The 9,654-nt window shown below is 40.8% G+C and overlaps 1 protein-coding gene across 4 annotated transcripts in view; it reads right to left on the reverse strand.

Moving 5' to 3' along the window:
- Window positions 1-1,104: 1,104 nt before the first annotated feature.
- The window catches only part of raph1a (Ras association (RalGDS/AF-6) and pleckstrin homology domains 1a), a 58,350-nt gene continuing 49,800 nt past the window's right edge, over window positions 1,105-9,654 (reverse strand). Inside the window, exons 11-19 of one of the 4 annotated variants that reach the window (XM_034885365.1) lie at window positions 9,327-9,401; window positions 8,438-8,522; window positions 4,253-4,374; window positions 4,053-4,118; window positions 2,649-2,792; window positions 2,402-2,512; window positions 1,888-1,986; window positions 1,560-1,680; window positions 1,105-1,381 (exon numbers count right to left, since the gene is read on the reverse strand). In XM_034885365.1, coding sequence (XP_034741256.1) covers window positions 1,200-1,381; window positions 1,560-1,680; window positions 1,888-1,986; window positions 2,402-2,512; window positions 2,649-2,792; window positions 4,053-4,118; window positions 4,253-4,374; window positions 8,438-8,522; window positions 9,327-9,401 — 1,005 coding nt within the window. In that variant the 3' untranslated portion in view covers window positions 1,105-1,199. The remainder of the gene's footprint in view (window positions 1,382-1,559; window positions 1,681-1,887; window positions 1,987-2,401; window positions 2,513-2,648; window positions 2,793-4,052; window positions 4,119-4,252; window positions 4,375-8,437; window positions 8,523-9,326; window positions 9,402-9,654) is intronic. The other 3 variants (XM_034885364.1, XM_034885367.1, XM_034885366.1) reach the window with 3 other exon arrangements.

Below are 9,654 nucleotides of genomic sequence, written 5' to 3' on the forward strand. Positions count from 1 at the left end.
TATATATATATATATATTCACACTAAGTAAAGTGCAACTCCAGAGATATAGTACTACTGTAAATAATGTAAATATAAAATGTACCAGTCTTCACAAAGTCTTTTGCCTGAATAGCGATTTTTGAATTATTATCTTTCATACATTTGTGTACTGTAAGTACGCCGTAAGTGTACTGATTTGAACTTTGAAATTAATTTGTATATCTGCAGAGTGAGAAAGGCGAAACGCTGGTTTTCCTCCCTCTAAGAAATGTAATGTTGAATGTTCAGATCATCAGTTGAGTAGTCTCGCATTGCCAGACCTGCCATACCGGAATGGGAAGAAAACATGCTCTGGTTTACTGGCATTCTTTAAACCAATCACAATCGGCTAAGCGCCGGATGGAGCCGCGCTACCGTTTAATAGACAGGGAAGAACTTGTTTTGGTTGAACGTATAAATTCAAAAGTTGTTTTAGTCGTGCAACAGAAAACTCAGATTGGACAGCAAGTCTAGCTAGCTGTCTGGATTTACCCCGCAGAGATCTGAGGAGAAGTTAACCATAGTCCTCATAAGCTCCCCCAGAGTTTAAAATTCCAGCGCAAAGAAAGTGGGAGGTAAAGGACATCCGGACAAATAGAGTGACATCCGTTGGAATTTCCAGCAGCAATGGAGCGACCTCAGAAATCAAACGTGGTGGATAAAGACTACCAGCTGAGGGATTGATGTAAATATAGCAGTGTTTATCAGTGAGAAATGTTAGTGTGCAACTCAAGCTTTATATTATCCACCTCTGTAATGCTATCTTGTATAATGTGTTGAATACTGTTCAGAAAAATACTCGTAGCAGCCTGCACAGTCCTGGCACTGTAGACTCAGACAGTCAGAACCAGACCATACGGCTAGTCTGCAATTCCAGAGGACATGGAGTTTCAGAGCATTAAATAACGCTACGCTAACGCTAAGTGGGATGCATACAGTATACCTGCTAATTAAATTAGTATGATAAGACAGATTTGTTCAAAGACAGATCACTTCAAAGCACAGACACAAACGTCCTAGTGTTTTAAAGGCTGTAGCGAAACTGTTAGCATGCCGGTTGCATCACTTCCTGTCTAACCTCCACTCCCTGCTCCTCCTGCACAAAGAGGAACTGGCATACGTCCCTTCACCTTGGACCGCTGGCAGGGAAGCAGAGGGGAAATATGGGAAATGTAGTCCTCAAGTTAACAGGACAATGCAAAGACACAGTGTGTTTGTGAGAGTTCTCACCTCTCCTTGCGTTCCTCTCCTCCAGGCGTCGGAGAAGATGGAGCTGACGACACTCTGCGTGCGGGCGTGGCCTGATGATGTCATCTCTGAAACGCCACTGTCCGATTGGCTGGAGTGGTTGGACTGGGACTCTGGGGTGCGGACAGGTGCAAAAGTAAGTTTTGTATAATGGTTTTGATGCTAATTCTATTTTATTTACTAACGGATATTATTAATATTGCAAAACGACTGTGGTTCGTGTTTGCTGCTTTTGGTAGAAGATCTTGTCATACATTTGGCTGTTAAACCAAATCTGGGCAACAGACAGACCTGGAAGGCTGGAGGAGCTGGATCCTGACTTGATGGAGGAAGAAGAGAGGGAGGACCAATCGTAGGCCGCCTCGGTCCGCCTCATTGCCTCCTGGAAGTTGATGTACAGCTGCTTCCCGTACTGACAGAGAGACAGACAACAGGTGATGTGAGATGTGCAACTACATCAGAATGACCACCACAAAAACTGCATAAAAGCAGTTCTAATTTGGCAAGTAGAGTACTGTGGCTCCATCACACGGAACGTGTTGCAGCACGGCTACGGTATAAATGACACATATGAGAGAGGCAGGAACTTTTTTTTTTTTCTGACAGGAAACGTTTTTACCTTGGCTATTCGAATACTGTGGATCCATTGTTGGAGGGTTCTGACATCATCACAGCAGAGGTACTTGATGTACTGAGACTTCTTCTGGATCTGAGGGTGCTATACACACACACACACACACACACACACACACACACACACACACACACACATACTTTGATACTAGTGCTTGCATGCATCTTTCTTTTCTTCTTTCCATTTCATTAATTATGCTATTCACTATTTACTTTTACTACAACTACTGCCACTTCTGCTGCTAAAAATACCCCCAATGTAGTTAATGTCAAACCACTGCAGTATAAATACATAATAATAATAATAAATACATAACTAAAATATGATCGTTTGATTAATTGTTATTAGCATCTGTGTTTTCTCTGAAATAGCTTTCATTACTCTGTCACACCACTAGGTGGCATTGTGAGAGAACAGTGCCATAAACCACACATTGGAATCTGTTTCAAACCCCATCACTTCTACACGTGCATGTAGATGTATTTGTGTGTGAATGTACCTTCAGCACCATGCAGTAATCAGTGGGGGCCTTGTACTTGCTCTTGTAGTCCTGGCCGAGGTAGACATTAACGTGATCCAACTGGAGGAAACACACCAGGTCCCTGGATGCCTATACAAGCACACGCATGTTCCTTTTCAAGTATCCTTTTTTCAGTTTTACAATTTAAAAAATCAATCAAACAAATAAAAAAAATACAGTTTTTTTCTCCATATTGCCCCCGGGCTTCTTGTCATTACACACACACCTTGGCCTTTCCCTTGGGAACATAGTAGATGCCAGAAGCCCTCAGCAGGAAGTAGCGTTTCTTCCACGACTTCTTCCCGTCCTCTTTCAGCCACAACACTCCCTCCATCTCGGGGACAGACACTGAGCTGCCGCCAAAACACTCCTGACACACACAGACACACACACACAGACACACACACACAGAGAAACAACAGATGCATGGGAATGTTGTTCAGTCTCAGTGTTCACCACATTTTTACCAGCTGTACTACATAATGTATGAGTGCAGTTTGGAGACAGAATGACTTGTTCACAGCAGTTTGCTTTTCTCACATTCATCCCAATATAATTTATTTCTACCTAGATATTATACATATTAACTGTAAAGCGTCATGGCAGGTGAACGTGAAAGTGATAGGTAATAGGGCTGCAATTCAATTTATTTGCATTGTTAAGTAATCTGTTGATTATTTCCTTGATTAAATGGGAACTAGGCACTAGTTTCTTCTTAACCTTAACTGGACAAATTTGGAGTCATTGGAATAGTTATGACTTTTTTTCAAGTTAAATGGTAGTCTTCTCGTTACCCCCTAGTGCCTGTGAGCGGAAAAGAACCCATGCAACTTTGGCCAGCGGGTCGTGGGTCTCAGCGTGAGGAAGTGTTGTATGATATCAGGTCTTGCGATGTAATTAATTGCTCCACGGCCCTGCACACATACAGGAACCGGCTAACAAGGTACGGATGGAGTTTTTCACACTATCGTCATGGCTGAGCCGGCAAAAAAGTAGCAGAAAGCTGGAAAAACATAGTCGGAGGAACAGAGAAAGAGGAAACGGCAGACTGACAAGGTGAGGAGTCAGTCACAAGTAAACATAGGTGCTGCCAAATGTCTATTCTGAAGCTGTAGGGGGAAGGGGATCTATACAGAAACCTGCGAAGAAATGGCCATAACCGCATAGCGCCCCTTTAATGGATTAGTTGTTTGGTCTATAAAATGTGGTGAAAAATGTCATTGAGTGTTTCCCAAAAGCCCAAGATGACGTCCTCAAAGGTCTTGTTTTCTCCACAACTCAAAGATATTCAGTTTACTGTCACAGAGGAGTAAGGAAACTAGAACATATTCATATTTAAGAAGCTGGAATTGGATTTTGTTTGACTTTTTTCCTCAAAGAATTACCAATAATCGATTATCACAATAGTTTACAATCATTTTGGTAGTTGATAATATCTTTTTGTAGCTCCAATGTGAGGCGAAATATTCTACATGAGGATGTCGCCTAAAAGAGTTATCGCAGTTTTGCTGTAAGTGGTTGCACTGGTTGCCATTCTTAAGATGGCGAGTTAGACACTTTTTTCAGAGGATTTCTGGGTGAAGATGCATTTGAGGAAGCAGCTGCGTGCAAGAGGAGAAAACAAACTAACCTCTAACAGAGCCTCTTTGTTTCTTTCAGCCATCTCACATGTCTCCTTCCGCCCCAACAAATAGTTCTGCAGCAGACGGAGCAGGAGAGATAGACAGACCACTTAGCAATAGAAAAGAACAACACATCTGTATCATTTAATTAAACAGTTGCCTTTTGGGAACCCTCCCATGTGTTCAAGCGTATGTGCATGGATCTCACCTGGGGGTTTTTGAAGACAGCATACTTCTCGATGCGTTCAGTGAACATCAAGAGATTCTGGCTGTCTCTGGTCCAGTTTAGCAGGTTCTCCACCAGGTTCTCATGATCCTCGAAGATCCGCTCTGGACAGAATGAATGAGATATTTTAGTTGATGTTCTGTTAATTGGGGTCAAAGCAGGGAAATCCTTACAAATTACAAAATTCAGCCTGTTACTTTTAACAAGAAAAACATAAAAGGATAAAACTTAATGTATAATCACACAATCAATATAAAGATTTTGGCACAAAACACAAACTTCTGTAATCCACAAATATGACTTTTGGCCTTTTTGGATTTACTCTAAGAATATTTGCTTGACCTTTTAGTGTGTGTCAACCTGCAGGCTTCTGTCTCTCTAAATTTTAAGTTTTCAATAGAGGAAAGAAGTGAATGTGGCCAGTATTCCATGACCATCAGTTAGATGTGTTTAAATCCCCCCCCCCACACACTGTCTTTTTTGGGCAAAAAATAACAGTAGTCATGAATACCATTAGCAATTTTTATAGAGACTGCAGCCACAGCAACAAAACACATTACCACAGTTCACAGAATTCATCCAAAAGTAGATTTTGGGAATGTGAAAACTGGAAAGTTAAGGAGACTGTTACTGCGAGGATGTTCCCCACTCACAATAACCCTGCTCTCCTCACTGCTCTACTGAGGAAATATGGCTAGTGGCAATCCGCTGCCCTCAATTCAAACAATGTGTTGCCCCAGCTGCTTTTCAGATGTTTCCTCGGAGGATAGAAATGGACAAACACCATGTCAGCTGTGACCCACATTGAATATGAGGACAACTGTGTTGACCTCACTTACAAAATGTGAGTTTTTTATTTCATGCCAGATGTGTTTAGTCAGTTGAATGTGGTTTCACTGTGACAGATTCTGGAAAATTGACACCTTGACATACTGTACCTCAGCAATTAAACATAGGTTTACTAATAATCCAAAGTTGCATATTGTTTTTGACAGTGTATGTTTAGTGTTATTTATGGCTGTGCAGAGGCTCCACACAGAGCTTTTGCCGTAGCCTCTTTAATTGGCCTGAAGTTTATACTTGTGCGTTGGTGTGTGTGTGTCAATCTCTTAATAGCAGGGCCTGCGTGTGTGTGTGTGTGTGAGTGTGTGAGCGCTTGTGAACAGACATCTGGGTATTTTGTATATGAACATATGAAGTAATAATATAGCAGATGACTAGCACTAAATAGAGTTATTACCAATATTACAGCTCTATTAAATTATTTTGTAAATGAAGCAAATATCTAAGACCTTTTGCAAACAAGTAATTTACTTCCTACATTGATTAATGTGATCATTAGTTTGGGAATCAATGTGAAATTGATGAATTGCATTAGTAAAATGTACAGTGCTTAGCAAAAGTGATACACCCATGCTAAGTTTGACCAAAAAGTGGAAGACAAATATCTTCTAGAAATTGATCTTAATGCCTTGTTAAAATAGAATTTGGATGAATTAAACCTTTAAGGACACCAATTTTATTTTTGGATGAATAAAGTTCCATTAGCATTTAAAATAGCCCCTCACCTCATCAAATACCCTTCACCATACCTAGAGATTGGCATGGTGCTGTATCAGTAAGCTTAATAGCTGGTTTGATTTGCATTGAGAGATGATCTTATGAAATGTACCCCATGCCTATCTCTATGTATGGTGAAGGGTATGTGATGATGTGGAGCTATTTCAATTTTAAAGGTCAAGGGAACTTTATCAGGATGCATAGTAACCTGGATCCAGGAAATAACTGGCCTTTCAAAATAAAAATATGCCTGCCTCTATGGGAATTTAACATAGGGGTGTATATACTACTATTTAAGGAAGAACATTTATTTATTCACCATATATTATTCATTCACAAAGAAATATTGCGTCCTTAAATTAAGGCACTAAGATCTATTTTCAAAAGATTATTTTTGAATCCTTTTTTTAGTCAACTTTAGCATGGGTGTATTCACTTCTGCTAAGCAATGTATTCTAACACTATTACTATTCAGAAACAGAAAATACTGCTGCTTCTCTTACTACTACTATCATATTACTACTAATAATGTAAATACATAGTCTTCTTATGATAATAATTATTTTTGCCACTTTGTTATTTCCTGTAGGGAAGCAGTAAAGGTCAGAGGTTAGGATCTGACAGGAAGTCATTGTTTTGCTAAAGGGCACCCAGCAGGGAGCTGGTGGTGCTGGTGTGTGTGTGTGTGTGTGTGTGTGTGTGTGTGTGTGTGTGTGTGTGTGTGTGTGTGTGTGCGCGCGCGCGCGCGCGCAGGGGGTGCTGTTAAAGAGTTATTTCCTTAATAAACAACAAGGCCAATTTAAATGATCCTAAGGCCAAATCCTGGCCCCCATGTGGAGTAGATTTGTTTAAATACAGAAAGTTTGAGGTTTGGCTGAACGTGGTGCTACACTTTACCTTCTCTATCTCTCTCTCATTACCATGCTGACTGGCTGTTCAGCAGAAGCCCTGAAGATGTAGGTTAGATCACACGAATCATTGCTCCGGACCTACATAAAGACTCTGTGTGTGTGTGTGTGTGTCAGTGTGTGTGTGTCTGTCAAAGAGTGTTAAGTGAAGTCGAAGCTCTTAGTACAGTGTGTGCGCTGACAAATACACATCACAACCCCCAAGGGAGGTGTGTGTGTGTGTGTGTGTGTGAGTGTGTGTATGTGTCTGTGTGTGTGAGTGTGTGTATGTGTGTGTGTGTGTGTGTGTGTGTGTGTGTGTGTGTGTGTGTGTTTATGTTTGTATGATCACATCTTTTGACTGAATATCTGTGCTGTCTGACAGTTACTGCTGGGTACAATGTTACTGAATAATGAACTCAACGCATACACACCGAGAAATCCTGAATAGGTTGTATTATCAGGCTGCACCACTCAAAAGCCTTTGGTTTAGTGTTGTGGCTGTAAGCAAATGGAGCAGCGAGGTACTTAACATAAAGAAAAAAACACGGACGCACAAAAAATCTAATTTCAATCATTCATCCATCCACACGTAAAATAAAGCTAGTACTGCAGTTATCAAATGCAAAATGACTTTGTGACGCTAATAAGTGCAGACCTTTCTGTCAAAGCCCAAACAACGGTGAACACACGCCACTACCCACAATATTAGTGAATAATGTAATAATCAGAGAATAATATAAGACCATACACGTAAACATACAGGAGAAACATGTGGGTCCTAAGATGTTAGAAATTACTTAAAGGCAAGGTCCGTGATGTTGAAAAATGAGCAAGATTTGAATGTAGCATCTCCTCGGGGCTCTGTCTGACCCCTTCCCCTTTACCGCACCAAATGTTTAAAACAGGGATGAAAACTGTTAGCAATGTGGGGATGACACATATTGAGCTCAGACTCATACATGGGCGGGGTTGAGTACTCGCAGGGGGTCAAGAAGGCATTTCATTGGTTCTTTTTCAAGCAGACAGGAATGCAGTGATTGGTGGGCGTTTCTACCCCTAAACATAACTTGCCATGACAAAACCTAATGACACTAACTTACTAAAGAAAGCATTATGTCATGAATGTTTATGACTTGTTTATAGTGTCATGTCACTCTTATAAAAATGTAAATGGACTGTTCTTATATAGTGCTTTTCTAGTCTTAATGACTACTTAAAGCACTTTTACCTAGTACAGGAACAATTCACCATGCTATGTAAGGTGCCACCTGCTCATCAGTTAACACTCACACACATTTACACACCGAGGACAATTGGACATGGGACTCGCACCACCAACCTTCCAATTGGCAGGCAACCGCTCTACCACTGATCTACAGCTGACATTGGACCAGAAGCTGCTGATCAAATTACCTTTATATTGGTGTCATGTAATCCTGTGTGGGATGGGCCACTTAGTGGTAAATAAAATATCATTCTATTATTCACACTGCTATCGGGTTGTAAAGACCACTGCAAACAAAATATAAAAAAAATGCATATTAGAAACAGTTACTAGCTCTGCTTTGCTTCAGCAACGTCAAACATAAAGCAATCCCTAATTGATCAAGCAGCCAGCTCTAACTCGGTACATGTAGGACAAAGAAGCAGTGTGTGTGTGTGTGTGTGTGTGTCTGTGTGTGTGTGTGTGTGTCTGTGTGTGTGTGTGTGTGCTCACCCATCTGCAGCTCGTTGATGGTTTCAACCAGTGACCAGTCTGGACTGTAACCACAGTGAGATTTCTCCAACAAACTGTCCAAAACCTGAACAACAGGAGACACTGTGAGCAATACACTACTACAATTAACGATGCTAGTACTACTAACGTTACTGTTAATCATGCTATTGCTACTTTTGCTAATGAAACTGCAAATAGTGACACTACTATTGATATTAGTTTAGCATTGGTTTCCAAAACCGGGTGCCATCTACAGTTACTAGACGGTATGGCAACGCAGATTCAGTCCGGTACCTTGGCCACTGTTCTGCCCTCAGACAAGCATCACTTTACAAGATGCTAATTAATATTAATACATTGCTTGGTTGAATACATGATTCTGACTTGTCAATCACTGCATTCTGCAGTCTGATAAGTCTGCATAACAGACTGTTGCCACGCATGTGGCAAAACGTGGGCAGAGTGGAACAACATCCTGTCCTCCCATCCGGGCAATGGCAGCATATTTGGTGAGTGCCTATCGCTGCATCTTTATATAAAGTCTATTGAAATGCTGTAACTTCATCTGTAGAGACTATAGTTACTTTGTACCATTGTGTTTCCATGTGTTAATTGCGTTTAACACATGTAGCAACACACTACAGTAGGCTACAGAGTTTACGTTGCTATGGATGAAGTGTTCCAGACGTAGAGACGTAACGGGCTGATTTCTGTTTTGAAAGCAATACAGTCGTTTTAAAATCAATACGATCCTTTTTAAATCAATAATTTGTAGCTGTGTAATAAGCGGGATAACATAAAGCAAGCCGGTCATTGAAGCAGTATCACCCTTCAGGGTGATACTGCAGCCCTGTACACTGTACATGTGTAAAGTGAGACAGCGTCTTACCTGTCTGACCGTCTGTCTCTCGTCCACCATCATTGTCTTTGAGCTCTCGTCTGACAAATGAACGCGTATCACCAACTATGGAGAGAAAAAAAGAAAAAAGAGAAGATTATTATTTACATCTTTGTTGTTAATGTCTTGATTGTGGTTGCTAAATTCATTGCATTTTTTGTGTGCGTATTCTCTGACAATAATCCCGTTCTGCAGTTGACAAGACAATTGCATTTTGTTGTTTTCAAACGACATTAAATAGAGCTACACTCACCGGCCACTTTATTAGGTACCCCATGCTAGTAACGGGTTGGACCCCCTTTTGCCTTCAGAACTGCCT

Source organism: Etheostoma cragini, chromosome 11 (genome assembly GCF_013103735.1).
Source record: "Etheostoma cragini isolate CJK2018 chromosome 11, CSU_Ecrag_1.0, whole genome shotgun sequence".
Classification (NCBI taxonomy): Eukaryota; Metazoa; Chordata; class Actinopteri; order Perciformes; family Percidae; genus Etheostoma; species Etheostoma cragini.